The sequence below is a fragment of the Bubalus bubalis genome, chromosome 7 (genome assembly GCF_019923935.1).
Source record: "Bubalus bubalis isolate 160015118507 breed Murrah chromosome 7, NDDB_SH_1, whole genome shotgun sequence".
NCBI classification, from domain to species: domain Eukaryota; kingdom Metazoa; phylum Chordata; class Mammalia; order Artiodactyla; family Bovidae; genus Bubalus; species Bubalus bubalis.
Window position 1 is genome coordinate 52,421,332 of NC_059163.1, and position 23,759 is coordinate 52,445,090.

The following is a 23,759-nucleotide window of genomic DNA, read 5'->3' on the forward strand; positions in this document are numbered from 1 at the left end:
AGGTAAATAGTAAAGAATAAATTTAATTTCACTTTGGGAGACTTAGTTGATACTCTTATTTCCATGCAATGTGCATATTTGGTAGCAGAACCTAAACTCCTAAGTCTGCCTGTGCAGGTCAGTGATGAGATTTGTTGTGACATTAGCCTGAGAGGAAAAAAGCATCCTAGCAAAAAGAACTAAGACCCAAAGGAGCAAGCACACACACACATACTGCTGTCTCACAATCATTAACTAGCATAATTGCCCAAAGAAAGTTGCAGACCTAAATTATAATTAAAGATTCTAATTGCAGTGTTTGCAATTAAGTTGATTTTTTACAAAAATTCAACTTTAAAAAAAATCCATGAGTAAGAAGGTAAACTTGGGAATGCACTAGTAGCTAATTGACAGAGTAGGTAATATCTAATTGCACATTTAAGCAATTTATAACTCCTCAGTGTGTGTTTTTTCCCTTTGTGTTTGGTCTGCATAGGAGATCTTTTCCCATTCTAGTAAGCATTTTCACTATGTGACCATATTCTTCAGACACAGTGGTACAGCCACCAACCATTGCACTGAAACCTAGACTAAGAACCTCAGACCAAGTGGTTAGATCTTAAACAATGGACACTTTGAAGTCATATCAAGATTTCTGATCTAGAGTTTACCATTAGGTCATTAAAAGGAGGAAGTCAGGTAAGTGGTAACCTTGGTTTATTGATCATATAAATCCCCTTGGGTAAATAATTGTCTATCTTATGAAAACACAGAGTACATTATCTCTTAGAAACCCTAGAAGTTATTGGGATATTGTGCAGTTCAGTAGTTAATATCATGACCTAAATCAAATCCGTAACGATTGTACAGTGGAAGTGACAAATAGATTCAAGGGATTAGATCTGATAGACAGAGTGCCTGAAGAACTATGGACTGAGGTTTGTGACATTGTACAGGAGGCAGGGATCAAGACCATCCCCAAGGAAAAGAAATGAAAAAAGGCAAATAGTTGTCTGAGGAGGCCTTACAAATAGCTGTGAAAAGAAGAGAAGCAAAAGGTAAAGGAGAAAAGGAAAGATATACCCATTTGAATGCAGAGTTCCATAGAACAGCTAGGAGAGATAAGAAAGCCTTCTTCAGCAATCAATGCAAAGAAATAGAGGAAAACAATACAATGGGAAACTAGAGATCTCTTCAAGAAAATCAGAGATACCAAAGGAACATTTCATGCAACGATGAGCACAATAAAGGACAGAAATGGTATGGACCTAACAGAAGTAGAAGATATTAAGAAGAGGTGGCAAGAATACACAGAAGAACGGTACAAAAAAGATCTTCACTACCCAGATAAGCACATTGGTATGATCACTCACCTAGAGCCAGACATCTTGGAATGTGAAGTCAAGTGGGTCTTAGGAAGCATCACTATGAACAAAGCTAGTGGAGGTGAAGGATTTCCAGTTGAGCTATTTCAAATCCTAAAAGATGATGTTGTGAAAGTGATGCACTCAATATGCCAGCAAATTTGGAAAACTCAGCAGTGGCCTCGGGACTGGAAAAGGTCAGTTTTCATTCCAATCCCAAAGAAAGACAATGCCAAAGAATTCTCAAACTACTGCACAATTGCACTCGTCTCACAATAGCAACGTAATGCTCAAAATTCTCCAAGCCAGGCTTCAATAATACATGAACTGAGAATTTCCAGATCTTCAAGCTGGTTTTAGAAAAGGCAGAGGAACCAGAGATCAAATTGCCAACATCCACTGGATCATGGAAAAAGCAAGAGAGTTCCAGAAAAACATCTATTTCTTCTTTATTGACTATGCCAAAGCCTTTGACTGTGTGGACCATAACAAACTCTGGAAAATTTGATGAGATGGGAATACCAGACCACCTGACCTGCCTCTTGAGAAATCTGTATACAGGTCAGAAAGCAACAGTTATAACTGGACATGGAACAAGGGACTGGTTCCAAATTTGGAAAGGAGTATGTCAAGGCTGTATATTGTCAATCTGCTTATTTAACTTATATGCAGAATATATCATGAGAAATGCTGGACTGGATGAAGCTCAAGCTGGAATTAAGATTGCCAGGAGAAATATCAGTAACCACAGATATGCAGATGACACCACCCTTATGGCAGAAAGTGAAGAAGAACTAAAGAACCTCTTGATGAAAGGGAAAAGCAGAGTGAAATGTTGGCTTAAAACTCAGCATTCAGAAAACTAAGAACGTGGCATCTGGTCCCATCACTTCATCCAAATAGATGGGGAAACAATGGAAACAGTGGCAGACTTTATTTTTTTGGGCTCCAAAGTCACTGCAGATGGTGACTGCAGCCATGAAATTAAGAGATCCTTGCTCTTTGGAAGAAAAGTTATGACCAACCTAGAAAGCATATTAAGAAACAGAGACATTTCTTTGCCAACATAGGTCTGTCTATTCAAGGCTATGGTTTTTTCACTTGTCATGTATGGATGTGAGAGTTGGACTATAAAGAAAGCTGAGCACAGAAGAACTGATGCCTTTGAACTGTGGTGTTGGAGAAGACTCTTGAGAGTCCCTTGGACTGCAAGGAGATCCAACCAGTCCATCCTAAAGGAAATCAATCCTGAATATTCATTGGAAAGACTGATTTTGAAGGTGAAACTCCAATACTTTGGCCATCTGATGCGAAGAACTGATTCATTTAAAAAGACCCTCATTCTGGGAAAGACTGAAGGCAGGAGCAGAAGGGGACGACAGAGCATGAGATGGTTGGATGGCATCACTGACTCAATGGATATGAGTTTGAATAAACTTTGGGAGCTGGTGATGGACAGGGTGGCCTGGCTGCTGCAGTCCATGGGGTCACAAAGAGTTGGACACGACTGAGCGACTGAAGTAAACTGAACTGAGTTAACATCATAAGGAGGTTAGAGAATTATTACAGCTTGATATTTGGTTGAAAATTGATCTTGAGTTTAAGGTGTTGATCCTTATCAGCAATTGACATTTGGAAATGTGTCTAAATAAAGAAAATGACTAAAAATGTGGCAAATACTATAGATCAAAGATAATTTAATAATATGTACTCATTTTAAAGCCAGAATGTAGAATTTGACTATTGTAAAGTTATTGATATTTTGGAAGCATGAGAATTAGATTTAGGGAACATTCAGCCCGTGTTTTTCAGCACTTTCCTAGCTAGAGTTTTTAATAATTTTCCTCATAATGAGATTAATAGAAATGTGTTGGGATCAGTAGAAGTATTTATTTAAAAAGTTATTTCCTAGGCTTGTTCTAAGATCTGTGGAATCATAATTGCTTGTTGTAGGGCATGACAGTCTGCCTTTTAACAGGTTGAAGTATTCAACTCTATGCTGAGGGAAGCCAAAAAGCATCATAGGGTTGAAGGCTTGGGGCATTGGATAGATGATGGTACTATTCATTGGGATATGGAACATAGGAAGAAAAGTTTTGTTTGTTTTTGTTTTTGTGTTTGAGGGTGGGGTAATATAGAGGGCATGTGAAGAGTCAGATTTTTTGCAATCTAGTAATTTATATTAGAGGGCAAGAAAAGGATAGAATTGTTTGAAAGCTTCTGTATACCTGGCAAGAAATAATTGCTGACTGGGTCAGGTAGAAAGACTGAAGATAAAAAAAAAAAACAAAACTGAAAAGATTTAAAGGATGCGATAGTGCTGACAAGCTTTGGTGACATTTTGGAGGTAGGGGTTGCAGGAGAAATATAGGATGAGTGTTTGGGAGCATTGGATGGATGATGGTACCATTCACTGGGATATGGAACACTGGAAGAAAAGTTTGTTTGCTTTTGTTTTCGTGTCTGAGGGATGAATATGTTTTGGACATATTAGGCTGGGGTCTTTATAAGATATTTACTTGGAGATGTCTAGGAAGCAGGCATACATCGAGCTCAAGAGAAAGGCTTAGAGTGCAGATGGCTCAGGAGTCATCTGAAAGCTGAAACCGTGGGCATACATGAACTTGTACAAGGAAAGAGATTAGAGTGATATGGTAATCATGCTTTTACAGAAACTCTAGAATAGAGGAGGATTAAAAAGACTGTAGAGGAGACTGAGAAGGAGCAACCAAGGATGTCTGTCAGAATGGAGGAGCATTCCCTTCTCTCAACTAGACTGTGCTTTGATCCTTAATAATAAACATTGGAGAGCACTGCTTTTCCTTCCTTATCAGACTCAATGATGTTCAGTAGTCAGGTATCTGTATCAGTTACAGCCCTCAGTCCAGGTAGGATTCTGTGTCCTGAAGGAGGTATGGTTCAGTTGGTAATGGGATGAACCCATAGGTTTTGCTGGGGGCAAGAGGAGAAGGGGACGACAGAGGATGAGATGGCTGGATGGCATCACTGACTCAATGGACGTGAGTCTGGGTGAACTCTGGGAGTTGGTGTTGGACAGGGAGGCCTGGCATGCTGCGATTCATGGGGTCGCAAAGAGTCGGACACAACTGAGCGACTGAACTGAACTGAACTGAAAACCTCATTTAGGGAGTGGGGTAATAGTTACAGAAAAGAATGCAGGTAAAGGTGGTTTGACTCCAGCCATCACTTTTCTGCAGCAAGAAGGGTTGTAGGAACTAAGCACATGCAGTCATACTTCACCTGACTGCCTCTGGGGAGAGCATTCCTTTCTACTCCCCTATGCTTTTGTATAAACTAAATAACAAACAACTGTGGCTTCTGAACATGAAGTGATTTTTAAAATAAAACTTGCAGTGGTTGCATGTTCTTTCCCAAGGTTACAAGGGTGGGGCCTGTCTTTTAGGGAGAACTCTGTAGAATTTATATGCCATGAGGAATAATAGACAGCATCACTAATGTATGCCCCTACATTCTCCAGGAGAAACCATTACACGTAGATGACTGTCAAACACAGAAGGTCTGAGGTGCCATGGGCACTTTTCCAAGGGTTAACTGCAACACCAGGAGAATGTGATTTTAATGCTAGTGCAAGAGAGCATTCATTACAAAAGTAGGGAGAGAACAACAGTGTCATAAATTATGGTAAAGCCAAGGAAAGGATTTAGCTGTATCATTAGATTAAGAATATTTGTTGATCATGGTAAAAGCAACCAGATTGCAGTGGGTTGAGGCATGTGGGAGGTGAGGAAATGGAGAAAGAGTGGAGGCAACATTTTTAAGCCGCGTGGTTGAGGCAAGGAGGGAAGGCAGAGGGCAATAGCTGTAAGGCATTGACTGTCAGACAGGCTTTTTTTTAAAGTTGCATTGAACTTCTCGCTGTTCTCAGAACCTGCCATTATCTTTAACAACTCAGTGGCCTTGCAAATGTTTTTCCCTCTTCTTGTTATGCCTTCCCTCCTGCTTTGCCAACTGGAGAGCTTTCATTTATTCAAAACCAAGCTCAAATTTCATCCTCCCTGATGTTTTTCTAGGCTACTCCAAGCAGAGTCAATCCTTCTGATCCCCATGCTCCACAACATGACTTTGCCTCCTTTTGATGAACTTCCATGCTGGATTATAAAACTCTGTATGTCTTTTTTCTTTATTGCAGCCTGAGCTACTAGACATGAGTTGTGTTTGGTCTTTTCAACCAGATTGCTGAGTACACACTCTATCTGTCAGTGTCGGGAGCTGAATACTTAAGTATAAGCAGGGCTGCCCTCGTGTTGCTCACAGTGTAGTGGGGGCACAGTTAAGGAAAAAGTCATCAATCTTAAAACAGTGTGGTCATGTTTTTATTGAAGTATTTATGGATTGATATGGTAGTAGTGAGCATATGGGTAGAGGATGTCTATATCTGAGAAGATTTCTAGGGAAGAAAGATAGCAGAGGAGGACAAACTTTGGTCAGCTACGTAACAGGATGAGTGTTTTAGCACAAAGTGAAAGAGCTTGATGAATTTAGTAAACTTTAAAAAGTTCAGTGTGACTGCAGCCTAGAATGCTTTTCTGGATTTGGGGGACAGGAGACTAGAAAACAACTTAGAACCAAATCATGAAGGGCCTTATAGCCAGCTGCCCAAAAACTCCATAAAAGCATCTCCAAATCAAACTTGAAACATAGTAGATTTCTGTTACCACAGATCTTATTATCTCATGGCTTTATCGATATGTGTCAGTATATTTTAATACATAAATATTATATAGAAAAAGAGCTTGCTGTGATTAGTTTAATATAGTCACATAGGCATGCATACACATACCCATTCACATCGCACACTTGGGAATGTAAGGATTAGGGGATTGCACTACCATCTGCCCCTGCCGATGTCTTTCTCCTTGTGTACCATTTGAGCTGTTATGGCCCAGAATCCTTGTTATTACACTAAATTCCCAGTGATTCCTCTCATTTGTTTATTCACGGACTAATAAGTGTTTACCTCCTATGTTCTGGGCAGTTAGATACTGGTGATGCATTGAAGAAGGTGGTCATTGTCCTTGTTCTCAATGTGGAGTGAACATTTCCAGATGTAGGGGTTGATAGGGAAGAGACTGCAGGGGAATTCCATGAGTTTGAGTAGTAAGGTGAAGCATGACACATGATGCCCTGCAGTGCCAATATTGCTATAGGCAGAGGGTATGGACAATTGCTAAGCATGAGACTGCGGAGGTAAGGGAGGGAGAGACCATTGCAGGGCTTGGGAGGCTATAAGAAAGCCTTTGGACTTCATCCCAAGGGCTTTAGAAATTCAAAAGCACAATTAACAGCACTTCATTCTATGGATCTTCTTTCCCCATATCATGTAATGTCTCGGGTGCCTCTTGTAGCTTCTGTTCACTTTCAAAATCAAAGAGCTCCATCCAGTCCAATTTAAATATCAATATTTTATGCCATTTAGAGCTTCTCTCCTCTTCTCAGCCATAGTCACAGGTAAGGGTTGCATAGTGGCTGGTGGGCTGTGATCGACTATTCTTCTCCTCTTTCTGGGTCTTTCTAGAGTTGAGGCAATGAAAAGGGAGATTGTAAAAAGGAAGAAAATATCTTTTTTATTGGTAAACATTTTTCAGGTGTGTTTATACATTTATCAGAATATAATTGCTCCAAATTGTGCTAGTCTCTGAAGTGAATAAGCCATATGCATACATACATCCCCTGCCTCTTGGACTTCCCTCCCACCCTCCCCATCCCACCACTAAAAGGAATGAAATAGGGTCATTTGTTGAGATGTGGATGGACTTAGAGTCGATGGTACAGAGTGAAGTAAGTCAGAAAGAGAAAAACAAATATCATATACTAACACATTTATGTGGAATCTAGTAAAATGGTACTGATGAACCTGTTTCCAAGGCAGGAATAGAGACGTAGACGTGGAGAACAGACATGTGGCCACGAGGGTGGGGAGCAGAGGGTGGGATGAATTGGGAGATTAGGAAATATCTTTTTACTTAGCCGTTCTGTAGGTGGTTCTCTCTTGGCAGTCAGTGACATTTGTATGGCTGTTAGATAAACGCAGGACCTCTCATGGGGCATGCATGTGATTTCCTTTCAATGACCTCTATTATCCAAAACACCAAAAACACAGCTGGTTTATTCTTTTATAGTTCTCTTGGGGCGTCCTACTTAGTCTCTGCCTCTGGCACTTTACCTTGTGGCCTTTTATGGATGGGTGTCATTCTCTTGTCAGGCCACCCTTTTCTTGAGTTTGGGGAGTTGGGGAAGAAGGCTACTGCTAAGGTGATTTATACCAGGCTATACCAGGCTACCTTCTTTGAAATCCAAACTATTTCTAAGAACTTTACATGTATTATCCCACTTCATCCTTATAAGAAATAAGTTGTATAATTGCCACTGTTTTACAGATAAGTCGGCTGAAATAAAAGAGATTAAGTAACCTGTTCAAGGTCAAGTACCCTGGTCTACTTGACTTATGAGCCCATTCACCTAACATCTATTTCATGTCACTCAGCTTATTATTGTTGTTATTTTTCCATCTTGTGTTTGAGTCAGTTTTAAATATGGAAAGAAGACTTTGACAATTTCAAAACTCTGATTCTCAACCTGAAACTAAATTCTTCCTGTAACTTTCCATGACACTTGACTGGAGTCTATATTTTAGTCTATAAAGAAAGAAATTTCTGTCCTACCTCCAAGGATTGTTTTTATGTATGGTACAACAAAAAGAACATAGTGTCAGGAAACTTAAGGTTTTAGTTCAAATGTTGGATTTCTTTCTCTTTTTTTAATGATATGACTTCTGAAATATTCCCTACCTGTTCAATGGAAATACTGCTGCATAATTAATAAGGCTGTTGGCTTAAAGCTCAACATTCAGAAAACGAAGATCATGGCATCCAGTCCCATCACTTCATGGGAAATAGATGGGGAAACAGTGGAAACAGTGTCAGACTTTACTTTTCTGGGCTCCAAAATCACTGCAGATGGTGACTGCAGCCATGAAATTAAAAGACGCTTACTCCTTGGAAGGAAAGTTATGACCAACCTAGATAGCATATTCAAAAGCAAAGACATTACTTTGCCAACAAAGGTCCGTCTAGTCAAGGCTCTGGTTTTTTCTGTGGTCATGTATGGATGTGAGAGTTGGACTGTGAAGAAGGCTGAGCATCAAAGAATTGATGCTTTTGAACTGTGGTGTTGGAGAAGACTCTTGAGAGTCCCTTGGACTGCAAGGAGATCCAACCAGTCCATTCGGAAGGAGATCAGCCCTGGGATTTCATTGGAAGGAATGATGTTGAAGCTGAAACTCCAGTACTTTGGCCACCTCATGCGAAGAGTTGACTCATTGGAAAAGACTCTGATGTTGGGAGGGATTGGGGGCAGGAGGAGAAGGGGATGACAGAGGATGAGATGGCTGGATGGCATCACTGACTTGATGGACATAGAGGTCTGAGTGAACTCCGGGAGTTGGTGATGGACAGGGAGGCCTGGTGTGCTGTGATTCATGGGGTGGCAAAGAGTCAGGCACGACTGAGCGACTGAACTGAACTGAACTGAACTGAATGAATTTTAAACAATACATTGTGTCAAAATGAATTGCAATTGACATATTTTAACTATTAATCTTTTTAAGTTCTTTGATTAGATATTTTAAATCATTTACTGTTAGAATCTGAATCTTTAGTAACAGCTTCTAATTTGTAAACTTGCCAGGCATCTAGATCCAAAGAGAAAGCCCAGACATCGTGCCCATACAATAGTCCAAAAATTCAGTAGCTGTGGTGATCTGCGGTCTGTTTGTGTGAGCTTCTTTGCATAATAAGGTTTTATGATGGGTACTAATTGGGTTTATTGACACTGCTGATCTGTTCTTAAGCTTCTTACTGTTTGCAATTTTTGCAGGGCTAATACCAGGCTAGATTCTTAATTCCCACCCCTTTGAGTACCAACTGAAAATGTTGGAACTTACATTCTTGTATCGTCTCAGGGTGTTATTTCTTCAATTGCTGTATACCTGCCTCATAAACCGCATTTTTCTTCATGATAAAAGAAACACAGATTGAAACTTTAAGGAGACTATCCTTCAATAGCAAAAGGGTATAATGAAATAAATTTTGGTACTTTAAAATACACTCAGTAAATCAAAGTAAATGAGAAATCACTCCAAGAGCAGTCCTGCAATTTGGTCATGTTTTAGTGCGTAGATAAAATTCTTCAGAAATTGGCTACAAGCACTGGCTTATAATTAATGTAGCCAAGCAGTAAGAAATATGCTGTCTTCACTAAGTTAATGTGTCCTTGAAATCATATTTATCCAATTAACTGTGCAATAGAGAGTGATATCCTTATTTGCAATACATTTGATGGAAATAATACTCAGTGGCAGTAAAGACATTGGGCTGGAAAACGCATCCTTGTCTGAGTTCTGTCCCTTGCCTGATTGGAAATAGGGCAGTCACTAAATTTGTTTATAAATCCATCTATAAAACAGAGATGTTTGATTAAATTTCCCTTAAAGAGTTTCTCAAATCTTTAAGCGTATGGATTCTTCAACTCTTTCGTTTCTACAGTCTCAAGTGTCCTGTATACCAGCCAGAGGATAGCTGCATGCTGATATGTCCTTATGAAACTTTTTAGTTTCTTTCTAAATTTGCTCCTTAGTTGTTTATGTTTTCTCTGAGCAATTTTGTAGTTGATCTTGGTGTTATTTCTTTAGAAGCTTTGTTCAAGGGACCAAGTCTTGTTTGTATGAAGAAGCTGTACTGTTTGTACTTCTCTGGCAATTTTCTTGCAACACACAAATCAAGTAATTATTTTATTAGTGTATATTCATGACAAACTTGAGATTTATTTTAAGAAACCTTTCAAGAATATTCTTTTCAAATACTGTGAATGTGAGTTACATGTGATTTAATTTGATATATGTATATATATTATATATATACATATATATGATATATATATGTATATATGTATATATACATTATATATGTATATATAATATATATACACATATACATTATATATATAATATATATAATGTATATGTATATATACATTATATATACGTATATATATCAAAGTAAATATGCAAATAATTTGTTTGGAAATCCTGATGTAACTTAGTGGATATGCAGTACATATTATTCAATTGAAATGTCTCCTTTCCCTCTATTTTAATCTTGAAATCAAAACCACAAAAACTAGTGAATCAATTGTACTTGTTTACATATCTATATGCTTTTGTACTAATACATTGAAGTATTGTGAGAAGCACAAAATCAGAAATTGGAATGAGATTAATTTTAAATACATATTATTTTCAGGAATAATCATTATATAACTTTTAAAATAGATTTATTTTTACTCTACCTAATATTTTTATTCCTGAGAATATTTTAACAATTACTATGTTTAAATGTGCTTTATTTTTATATATCTTGCTTTAATAGTTTATAATATAGCAATCATCTGATTCTAAATTCATATAATTTTAATACTTGTCTCAATAACTGCTATAGGAGAAGAAAGAGAAATAAATTCAAGTTTAAGAAGTGTATTATTGGTTACTGGTTACTGAACCATCATGCCAATTTTTATGAAACCCATCCACCAATTCTGGATATACATCTTCATATTCTGGGTGTTTGGTTTTCAAAACAACTTAGTATTTGCAATGTCCTTATACTATCATTAACCAGGATTTCATGGTACATGTGCTTCAGATGAAGCTCATCATTAAATACAGTGGGTTTAAACTCACATTTTAATTATCTTTACTGAAAATTATAAATTTGCTTTTGCATATTTCTCTGTAGAGTTGATTAGTTCATCATTTTTATATGACTAATGAAGAACTCATGTTAGTCATAGAAGTGATATCCCTTTTTCTTGTTGTCCACTTGGATTGTATAATTATTAGTGTTTTCTTTAATCCATGGTATCACTTAGCAGTGATTTTTTTAAGTCAATTTATTTTCACTGTAGTTAGTTTAATCCAAACTAGATATTATAACTTGAAAATTTACTTGAGTACAAATCACAGTACACTGAATGTGGATGAGACCGGCATCCCTTGACCATTCCCTGTTGTAGCTTCTTCTCTTCCCATAGGATGACGTACTCACATGACTATCCATTTAGTGGGAGTGGACATAGTGAGAGTACCAGTATCATAATATATATTATTTACTAGCAAAACCATTTACTTCTTATATTTAGATAAGGTATCTAAATATAAGAAGAACAAAGTTATAATTGCAGTATATCGTGTTGTAGTAATGGAAAGCTTTATGAAGTAGTAAAGATAAACAGACTTTCTTCTAAACAGATAAACAGTGTTTAATCCAGGTGTTTAGGGGACTGGGAGTGTGGTTGAGTGTTGAGTTCTTGACCCAGGGAGGTGGAGCACTTGCTTTATCTGAGGAATGGCAAGGTTTGGAATTGTTAAAACTGCCTAGTGAAAGTGAAGTCGCTCAGTCGTTTCCGACTCTTTGCAACCCCATAGACTGTAGCCCACCAGGCTCCTCCGTCCATGGGATTTTCCAGGCAAGCGTACTGGAGTGGGTTGCCATTTCCTTCTCCAGAGGATCTTCCCGACCCAGGGATCGAACCCGGGTCTCCCACATTGAGGGCAGACACTTTACCATCTGAGCCACCAGGGAAGCCTAGAGTGTAACATGAATGTGCCTGGTTGTGGGGAGGAGGAGATAAATGCACAGTCACTGTGCCTAGGATGGCAGAGTACACTTGGGATGCTTTGAAGGCTCAAAAACAGTGTACTTAAAAATAGTTTAAAATATTTATGGCTGAGTCTCGTTGCTGTTCACCTGAAACTATCACGACGTTGTTAATGGGCTATACTCCAATACAAAATAAAAAGGTTAAAAAAAAAAAGGAGCTCACCTGAAACTTGCTGTTTGGAAACCTTGAGTATCTCCATGTGAGGGGTCTATAGGAAAGGTTTCCTATTAGCAAGAATTTCTGAAACAGATAAACATCACATAGTTTTACAGAAATAGAAAATTTGAAGTTTTATAAAAAGTTGTAAAATATATTTATTTACTGAACAAGTAAGTGTCCAATATGCTCACATCAGACATGAATTTGGCAAAACCACATTTGCAAAGAAACATTTACATAAAAACATATCAGATAGCACAAACTTATAAGGTCACATGTATGCCTATGGTCAAATCATGTTGATGTATGGCAGGGGCCATAACAATATTGTAAAGTAATTATCCTCCAATTAAAATAAATAAACAAATTTTAAAAACTCATCTAGTTTTTTTTTAATTGAGCTATATTTCTATAAATTAAATTTTTAAAAGTGACTGAATCACAGTGAGGGTAGATTAGGTGGTGATATTTTCTGCTAAGGTTTAGGACCCAGAGCCACTCTTTACTTCTGTCCATATATCATTACCTGTGGCTGACTATGGAGAAGGCAATGGCACCCCACTCCAGTACTCTTGCCTGGAAAATCCTATGGACGCAGGAGCCTGGTAGGCTGCAGTCCATGGGGTCGCTAGGAGTCAGACACGACTGAGCGACTTCACTTTCACTTTTCACTTTCATGCATTGGAGAAGGAAATGGCAACCCACTCCAGTGTTCTTGCCTGGAGAATCCCAGGGATGGGGGCCTGGTGGGCTGCTGTCTATGGGGTCGCACAGAGTCGGACACGACTGAAGCGACTTAGCAGCAGCAGCGGCAGTGGTTGACTAGTATTACCTTTATCCATTCAATTTTTGAGGAATTGTTCAGAATCATTTACTTAAGTGAAGAAGTGAAGTGAAGTCGCTCAGTTGTGTCCGACTGTTTGCGACCCCATGGTCTGTAGCCTCCCACGCTCCTCCGTCCATGAGATTTTCCAGGCAAGAGTACTGGAGTGGGTTGCCATTTCCTTCTCCAGAGAATTTTCCCAACCCAGGGTCGAACCGGGTTCTCCCGATATGTAGGCAGACGCTTTACCATATGAGTCACCAGGGAAGTTCCTTAAGTGAGGTTTGTACGAATAATTTGATATTGTCATAAGTATGTGACATTTTTAATGTCTTTTTCTAAACAGACAATTCTAGTTGAGTGAAATTGCCAACTGCTAAGGTGTTTATTTTCAAACATGTGATAACTGTGGCTTTGTGCTCAAAGGACACTTTCTGAATTTCCAGTCTCAGAGGCATAACTGAACATTTTAGTTATTTATCATGAAAGTTTTTGCACAAACATACATTGACCAAAATTTTAATATCCAATAAATTGTCAGTATTGATCACAATTGTGAATTGTACATATTTAAAATGTATGCATTCTCTTGTCCCAAGAAGGACAGAGAGAGAATGAGAAAAGGGAGGTGGGGAATGATAAAGAGGGAGGATGAAAGAGAGAGAGAGACAGATTGACTAAATCAACTTAAAGTATTGAAGAATGATAATAGAGGAAGTGATCAATAGTTGGTCTGAATGAATATTTAAAGGTACATTGTAACCTGGGGGTGTTTTTTTGCAAAGCATTAATATTTTTAGTATTCTAATACCTTGTCAAATTATTTTCATTACAACTAATTCATAAAATAAACTTTATTGAAATCATCATCTCCTAACAATTTCTTGTTAACAATATGATATCTCATCATTTTTTTAGGGTTAAAAAAGCAATAAGATATTTCATAGTTTCTTTGGCAACAGAAAATGTCATTCAAATCTGACAGTGTGTATGTTTAAGAGTTGCTGTTTTGCCCTTCCTTTTTTATTTTGCTACTGAGAATCAGGCTGCCCTCTTATTCATTCTTGAGATAAATGATTAAGTAATTTGGGACAAATCCACCTAGACTCTGCTCAAGCATTCCCCTTGTCCAGGTAATTTTAAACCATACAATGCAGTAAAACAGTTTGACTAAGACTTTATTCAACTGAATGAGGTCAGAGAAAGTATTTCTCTTTTTCTTTTCATAATGTGTAGCTAATTGTGTGAATATACATGCTTTATCCTTTTGTAAATGGCAACAATTATTGATAAATATAAAGGAATGATTTTTCAAAATTCACTTCTCAAAATAGTTTTCTCTGTTTTTAAACTGTATTATTACTTTTTTCCAATTTTATAGTATCCTTGTATCTAAAATAATTATTATTTTCAAAAATTCTATTTTCTATTTCAGGAATATACAATAGATGTTTTCTTTCGACAAAAATGGAAAGATGAACGATTAAAATTTAAAGGTCCTATGAACATCCTTCGACTCAACAATTTAATGGCCAGCAAAATCTGGACTCCAGATACCTTTTTCCACAATGGGAAGAAATCGGTGGCACACAATATGACAATGCCAAATAAGCTTCTCCGAATCCAGGATGATGGGACCCTTCTGTACACAATGAGGTATATGTTTAGATCTGATATGTTGCCTTTTAATACTGAGGAATCTATGTATTAACCAACCAGCCAAACTAGGTATCAAGTACTAGCAAGTTGAATGCCTTTATAACAGATTATTGAGATAACCAGAATATGTTTTGTAAATGCTTGAATCTTAAAAAGCAAGGTAAAGTAGTATTTATGAGTTTGAATCTCATTTTAGTGTGTTAAAAGTTAAAAATTGCTTTAGCTGTTAAAAATTTATTTTTTTTTGTCAATTTACTTTTCATACTACATTGGAGTTAAGTTCAATTTTAACAGTATGGTTTAAAATGTTCTTTATACTAGGATGAAGTTTTATTTTTAATATCTCATGAACTATTCCTTCAAAATTTTAAGTCCTTTTTTTTACTAAATATCACTTACTATTTTGATCCTCTTTAGGAACGAAAAAATACTTTTATAACTTCAGAGATCCCTTGTAACTCCAAGTTCAGATGATACAATCTTAAAAATTATCTAAAGAAATATATAGTTGTTGACTCTAGCAACTATTCCATTTTAACTCTTCTCACAAATTAATCTTTTAAAATGTTATGTAGCAAGGAAAACAATTACAAATCTAATAAAATGATGTATAATCTAAAATGTAAAATTTGATAAAGACTTTGTATAAATAAATAACTTTCATCAGCAATATATAGACAGATGTTTATTCCAGGCACTTGATGTATTATTATTTCATGTGAAATGTTAAGTGGTAAATTTCAGTTGTGAAAGTTATTTAAGAAGGGACAATATGCAGTCCTGATCTTTAAAGAAAAAACTTTTTTTTAGTTTTATTACTAAATGACCATTGTCTAAATTGCAAGCTAGCTATTCATCCTGCTTCTCTTGTTGAATCTTGCAATACATTATCATATCCTACTTGGTTTTACACATTAATCAGTCCTGTGAATTAAGAAAAAATTGGACACTTGGGATTTGGGGAAAAATTGCATAGAATTCTACTTAAATACTCTCTTAAAAGTATATGCTTTTGTGCTCAGTCATGTCTGCCTTTTTGCAACCCCATGGACTGTAGCGCCACGCCCCTCCCCTCCTCCAAGCCCCCCGCCGAGGTTCTTCTGTCCACAAAATTTTCCAGGCAAGAATACCAGAATGGGTTGCCATTTCCTGCTCCGGGGGATCTTCCCAACCTAGGGATTGAACTCAACTCACATCTCCTGCATTTCCTGCATTTACAGGCAGATTCTTTACCCCTGAGCCACCTGGGAAGCTCTTAGAAGTATATACATTATAATTAAATTGTTGGTCACATTTGTTTTGGTCATTATAAGAGATTCATCTGTAATTTCAAATTAGTACCTATTTTAACTTTACCTTTGTGCAAAATGGAATAATCGATAATTTTCTTTATAATAAATTTGCTATGATTACTCTTTAATGTGACCTTGAAGATACAAAATATATTTCTTTAACATTTATAATTCAACAATTATGGACTTCTGTCCATTTGATTAACAGTCTAGTCTCAAAAATATATTTCTAAGATATATATATATATATGTATATATATATATATTTATGGGCTTCCTGGGTGGCTCAGATGGTAAAGAATCCGCCTGCAATGCAGGAGATCTGGAGTCTATCTCTGGGTTGGGAAAATCCCCTGTAGGAGGAAATGGTAACCCATTCCAGTATTCTTGTCTGGAGAATTCCATGGACAGAGGAGCCTGGTAGGTTACAGTCCATGGGGTTGCAAAGCATAGGATGCGACTGAGCAACTAACATTTTCACTTTCATATGTATCTATATATAGTATATAATATTCATTTACAATTTATTAATTTTGAAGGGTGCTTCCCCAAGGCATTATTGAATTCTTGTATCAGTTTTGCTATATGGTTATTGATGGAACATTGGGAGAAAATAGCTTTCTTTTTATGGTAGAGATTTTTTTCATTTTTTTCTTTAAGATTTCTGATGTTAATATTGAAGTTAATGGGAAACTAACCTTCAAAAACATGTACATAACTTTTTCTTGACTAACCACAGAGTATGAAATGCTTAAGTAAAATGTATTTTTAATTAGGTTTTGTTACTTGCACTCAGATTTTATTGATGCTAATATCTTCTGAATGATTGCCTAAATGTGAAAGAACAGAAGCATATTTAAATGTGAATTAGCCTAATCGGATGCCATGATGAGGGTCCTACCTCATCATTCATTAATTCTATTGACAACAGTAAGGAGTGATTTATCTTGACTTGCCAATTTACTTAAACAAAGAGTGGAATTTTGACTTTTAGGCTTACAGTTCAAGCTGAATGTCCAATGCACTTGGAGGATTTTCCAATGGATGCCCACTCATGTCCTCTGAAATTTGGCAGCTGTAAGTATGGGGATGGAGGTACATGTTTTGGGTCAATAAAATCAAAGATGGTCAGCATCACAACTTAATTGTGTACTTCCTTCTCATATGATGGGATGCTTAATGCTTTTCTAACAAGATGTAGAAACAAAAAATATACTGACTTCCCTCAAGTAATCAATTGGCTAGCCCTCCTGTATTCTCAAATATCATTATATCTTAATTATTATGTTTAATTGTCATTTACCTTACTGCTAGTAAAAAACACCCTATGTTTTTATACATATGAAAAAGTGGGAGCTCCTTGAAGTTCTAGACTATTATCATTTACCTCCTTTTTCAAGTGCAAATGCATTAAAAATGCAACATAAAGTGGGTTTTTTTTCAACTGAGAGTAAAAATGTTAAGGATAGATTCTGTTGTTTAGTGATCAGCCTGACACAAATGGCAGCAGAGAATAGGTGAAAAAAAAGAAAAATGAAGCTGGATCTCTGTAATTATCTTTCTACTTTCTAATAATAGAGGGATTTTTTTTTCTAAAATAAATTTGAAAGAGTCAATGGAGCAAGATTGCTCCATGTGGGCACTTTCTGTGTACAAAAAGTATTTCAGAAAAGGCACTGTGCATTTGGCTGTTGTTTAGGTCACTGAGGTTGTATCTTATATGTCAACCAGAAGCATTAGCTCTCCCAGAATAATTGAAAAGAGGGAAGGTCACATCATCTCCCTAGGCCCAGAAGGCATTCAGGGCATGTTCAGGATAAATTCATGGACACGGCTAGGCAGCTTCTCTCTTTTGTGAGAGTGTTCCATAGCCTGACCTTTTCAGAAACCGTGCTCTTTCTAGCACCCCATCTTTGTCCATTCCTAGCAGCTTCTGACTTTTCACACTCTTGAACAGAAATGCAGTTCTCTCAGCTGATTAAAAATATGTATGACTAAATAATGTACCTTCTGCTCACAGACTGTATCAAGTGAAGAATAAGAAAGAATGTTGGCCAATACGAATGCAAAACCCTCTGATTATTTTGATGATCATAGTTTTATGGAATGATAAGTTCAATCGTACTTGTTCTGTTCTATATTACAAAAGGTGTCAGTTCCCAATTTTATTTGAGAATCTCCTCTTTGTATAATTACAAAGCCTTCGTTTCCTGTCATGGAAACTATCATTTTAGTACTAGCACTTCTTCGAAAATTATTTAAGATAGTCAATCATGTTATTCCAAGTAAACATTAAGCTAGAAAACTACATTAGATGTAGCACAGAAAAGCTTATTTGCATTGCATAAATTGTATTAAATAGATAACTGAAAAGCCTTGATACCAAAGAAAGTATTTATTGAAGATCCAGTAATGATCTAAGAAGGAAAGGCATTTTGCAGTGGACAAGTTAGTGCCATTAAGACACTAAACATAAGTGATGTCTCAATTCTGAATATGAAATAGATACACCTGAAATATTTTAAGTGAAAATTTAAAATGTCTTATAGTGCATCTTCAGACAAATGTAATATTGTGTGCTTGCGAATATGATTTTCTGTATCTAGAGGTGTTGCAGGCAACACATAGAGCTTATTGTTAGGCATTTTTTGTTGAATTGCACTTACTTAGTTTTCTCTATATTTATTTTCTGACACATAGAGTTAAAAAAAAGTTGCATATGATCTTATTTATCCTTGTCCGTAGTACATGCTTGAGACATAGAGAGTTAATTGTATAGACAGCACTATGGAATATGGACCAACAGGCCAACAACCCAAAACTTAAAATGTTGACAAGACAAATTTTGGCAGAAGGGGTGATGACCTTTCCTTCTAATCATTTACTTCTCACTTGTTTAAAAAAATTTCCTTGACTCCCACAGGTGATGGAATTCCTGGAGTTTTATCATTAATTATCCTCAAATAAAAGAAGCATCTTTTCTACTAACTTACAATTTTGAATTCAGTTTTGTTTTGCTTTTTGCTGTTGCTTCACATCTTTATACAATTCCTTGCTATTTAATTTGATCTAAACCCTCCTGAATGGAAATCTAAAAGTACTCTGGGCATCATCCTAAAATAAATTTTAATTTTTTTGATAAAAATTAATAATTAAAATGATTTTGGTATTGTTTTGGTTATCAAATATTAATAATTTCTTAGTATGCCTTTACTCTTTAATTCAGATTAGAACTCAAAATGGGTTATTAATTTAAATTAAGTAAAATTATGTAATGGAACCTAATCTAGACACGCAATTTTTAAAGAAATTTGTCTTTTTCTCCTTTTATACTTTACTGAAAAATCACAACAGTCTCTGAGTTTATATGTGTGTTTGTGGACCAGAAAATGCCTCAAATCTGCATTGCATAACTTTCTGTTCTCTCTTTTCTCGCCAGACCCCAAGTCTAAAAAACATATTCCTACCTAACAAATGAAATAATTTCTTTTTATAAAAGATATGGGAAGGATCAGTCATTTTAACATATTCTTGAACTTCCATCCAGATTTCCATCTTTCATAATAGTAAATAACAAAATTAAAATGTTATATGTTTCCTGATTAATCTAGCAAGAATGAAGTGAGAGCGTTTTCCTTATGACAGGTTCAAAAAGGATAGCTATCAGTAAGAAAGAGTCCCTCCCGTCAGTCTCTTATTAGTTTCTCAAAAATTTCACCATTTTTCAGAGTTTCATTTTCTTTTATTCATGTTTAAAGGTAAACATCAAAATTCAAAAGTGGAATTATTATAATTGCTTAAAATAAAACCTTATATGTATTAAGATCTAGAACTGCTGAGTACTCTGAGATCTTCTGATATAAAGTGGAGCATGTGATGTCTTTTCAGTTTATTAAATTATGTGTCATTTGAAATTTTATTGAAGAGAAAGTCATTATATGTATTCATGAGAAAAAACAAGCCACTTGCTAATCTGAGAATGCATTGCTGGTTATACACATTACTAAGATTACTTAATTATATATAACAACAAAATCATCAATGATTAATTGAAATTAATTATAGAAATTTAGATTTTAGAGTAGCTGAATTCATTCATATGCAAACTATAGGAAGATATTTGCTATTAAATATCTGTATATACAAACATAATGATATGATATATATATAAATAATATAAATACACATATTTTAGAATGCTATTTCAGAAAAATATTTTAAATAATGTAATTTACTTGTGGATGTAGGTGTGTACGTGTCTTTCACTGATATTAACCTTTACTAGTGACAGTCAGAAAAACAGACACATTGTAGTATGCCATTGAAAGATCACACAGTGAATAAGACACAACAATAACTTTATTGTAACTAATGCTTAAGTGGGAATGGATTTGTGGTCACAGACTTTGGTTCCAGGTAAGTACCAGGACCACCCCAGAACAATGGTATTAACCTAGAAAATGTATAGGTGGCAGGTAAATGAGCTTTCCAGTGTCCTGAAGACCTAGAGGCAGACAGCTGGAGACAGCTGGTTCTTTCTCTCCCTCAATTGAAAATGTGACTGTGATGCTGAGTTTTGCTCAGGGACCAGAAGTAACTAATATATCTAAATATTCCCATGAGCACGAGTGCATAGAAGTTCTTCGGAAGGTCAGTAGGACAGCCAGAATTGTCTGCTTATTCAACTGTGGAGAAACTCTGCCTGTTCCCCCTCAGGACATATAAGCGCAAGGGAAATGCCAGGGCCAGAGAAGTGCTGAGACAAGATACGCTGCTTGCTCTCCAGCTTTGCAGTCATCTCACTTCTGCTAAGTCCTGTATCTTTGGCCAAATAAATCAGAAAGTTATATCTGGTCTGTACGTGATCTGTCTCCTCCTGCCAATATACAGCTTAATTAGGATGCTATGCAAGTATAGTCCAGTGAGATCTGTGTTCAATAATTAATTTTAAAATAAATATGTTTTAAAGTGTTTTCAATTTATGAAACTATAGTATTCTCAGTTATTTTACATATTCAGCAAAATTCTCATTCTTCTAAATGAAATATATTGTATCATGATAGGTAAGTAATTTAATTCTTAACTAGGTGAAGGTTTTGAAGAAAAGTCTACAAAACTAACTACAAAGATAATACTTTAAATACAATATATATCATTATTGTTCTCACTTGGAAATAAGTTACCATTATGTCCAGAGAACAATGTCATTTTGGAATACAATTATTATTTCATGAGCAATGGCTGTTTCTAAATTAACTAGTTAAATGGGACTTGAGTATTTGTAACCTGTTTACTGCAATCCTTCATCTGTTACTTTGGGAATAATGAAGACATTTTAACCATCTCAGAGCCCAGTTATTTTTGCAGATTCTAAAGAGATATTCGATCTTTGTCTATCAAAGTGGTTGCAGTGAAAATATCCTTATGGTCATGTTGCCTTTCTTGATCTGCTTCACACCCTTCATATTAAAATTTCAGAGACACTTTTTTACCCTAAAAATATGATCTTTAAACATCAGTTTTATAGTAAACAATAATTCCATGAAATATACAACCTTTGATGTTATTATTATTGATGATTCTTACTAAAATGCTTAAAAAGATTTTTTTCCCCTAATTTCCTACAGATGCATATACAACCTCAGAGGTTACTTACATTTGGACATACAATGCGTCTGATTCTGTACAGGTTGCTCCTGATGGCTCTAGGTTAAATCAATATGATCTGCTGGGCCAATCAATTGGGAAGGAGACAATTAAATCTAGTACAGGTCAGTAAAAAATGAGTCTAAAGAAAAGCTAATTCCTAAGAAAGTTAATGGGTTAAAGCCATTGGAAATGTATTAGTTTGCTTAAAACCTTTTTCTCTTGAGGTCTAAGAACCAGCAGCATAGATGGTGCTTGGGAGCTTTTTAGACATTGAGACTCTCATGCCTGACTCCTATTAAGTCCGGATCTGCTTTTTAACAAGACTTTAAGTAGATTCCAAGATGTGCATTAAAGTTTAAAAAAAAACACTGATCTAACTTGTCTTTTGAGACGAGCCAATTTTACCTTATCAGTGTTACAATTTCCCTCATTTTCTAATTCTTTTTCCCCTATCCTGCACGAGTTACGACTATTCAATGCTTGATTACAAATAATTACTACTAGCCTCTGTGGGAAAGCTGAAACCTTCCCTAAGAAAACACAGCTGTATGAACTCATGATCTCACATCTGGCAGATGTAAACCCAGAGAGCAGAACGGAAGGTAGCTATGAGGATCAGACAAAACTGACCCCAGTATATTAGAGAAGACATTAAGATCGGTAAATTCAGAATTGGTGATAGGATTAAAATCTGGGCCAAAAGATCAGTCTTGGAGATGTGGCTAGAGATCAATACCACAAAGAGCCTAAGTAGGGCTAGACTGGAAAACAATCAAAGCAGAGGCTTGAGGGTGGTACCAAAGAGGATGAGGATACTAAGATAATGTATGTTCAGAGAGCACTTATGAATCCTCTGTCCTTTGGTCAGTAAGCACGACCTAGAGAGAAAAATCAAATACCACACTGTATACAAGCCATGCAAATTCCTTGGTCATATGAAAATTTTCATTAATATTCTGTTGCTATGCTAAATGGCATTTTAATGTTATATATTTTCCATGCTATATATGGGACAAATTCTTTGCATTTTTAAATCAGGGACTTTTTTTCTCTAATCCCTTCCATTTCCAAAAGGTTCAAACTATTGACTACTACAGTTTCTTAAGCTGCTTAAATTTTTCTTCTAGGTGAATATACTGTAATGACAGCTCATTTCCACTTGAAAAGAAAAATTGGATATTTTGTGATTCAGACATATCTGCCTTGCATCATGACTGTCATTCTCTCCCAAGTGTCATTCTGGCTTAACAGAGAATCTGTGCCTGCAAGAACAGTGTTTGGTGAGTGACTAACTACATACTGTGCTGTACAGCACATTTTGTTTCATGGCATACTTTCAAAAGCATTCTATCTCTTGATCCTCACCCCAATAGTTTGTCATGTACAGAGCAGGGAGTATTTGGCTTTGCCTTATAGATGAGGAAACTGAGGCTCAGGAAAGTAAAATACAGAGTCAGTGTCCCATTCTTGATAAGGAATATAAACAGTTCTCAAATCTGAAATACACTCTTTTCTTTCTGTTAAATCATTTTGCTTATCAACACTTCATTTCATGTTAATATAAGAAGAATATTCTTAGAGGTTTTAATATAAAGTTCAACAGTACCATATTTCTAAGCTTTTATATTTACTTTATTTGTTGGTCTTTTTTTGGGAGGGGAGGGATTAGTTTTTAGATGAACAAAGATGATCTTAGTACCTTAAATGAGAGAATAAGGGAGGAAGGAGAGGAGAAAGAGAAAGCGATCCCTCATTCCCTATCAGTAGTATGTTTGATAACAAAATTAAGTTTCTTGATTTAAAACATGCAGGGGAATTTGGTTACTGCTTTTCAGATATATGAATTAAGATGAGCACATTTTGTAACAAAGTAGGCCACTTTGTGTATTTGGTCCACTCATTCATTTAGGAAGGCTTTACTGAGAATCTACTGTGGTGGAGAGCACCAGAATAAGCAGGAAAGTTAATGACAACACAAGATGAAAGGATTATGAAAGAGACACATGCAAGCCATTAAAAATATAAGCAGCATGGATGTTCCCTAAGAGGGCTGATTAAGTAACTGAGTTAACATTC

The 23,759-nt window shown here is 36.1% G+C and overlaps 1 protein-coding gene across 7 annotated transcripts in view; it reads left to right on the forward strand.

Annotated features, from left to right (window-relative positions):
• GABRA2 (gamma-aminobutyric acid type A receptor subunit alpha2) overlaps positions 1 to 23,759 on the forward strand; it is a 160,611-nt gene that overhangs the window by 65,217 nt on the left and 71,635 nt on the right. For 6 of the 7 annotated variants that reach the window (XM_025290095.3, XM_044945911.2, XM_006056288.4 and 3 more), the window contains exons 5-8: positions 14,519 to 14,739; positions 17,029 to 17,111; positions 21,662 to 21,805; positions 22,811 to 22,963. In XM_025290095.3, coding sequence (XP_025145880.1) covers positions 14,519 to 14,739; positions 17,029 to 17,111; positions 21,662 to 21,805; positions 22,811 to 22,963 — 601 coding nt within the window. The remainder of the gene's footprint in view (positions 1 to 14,518; positions 14,740 to 17,028; positions 17,112 to 21,661; positions 21,806 to 22,810; positions 22,964 to 23,759) is intronic. The other variant, XM_006056287.4, reaches the window with a different exon arrangement.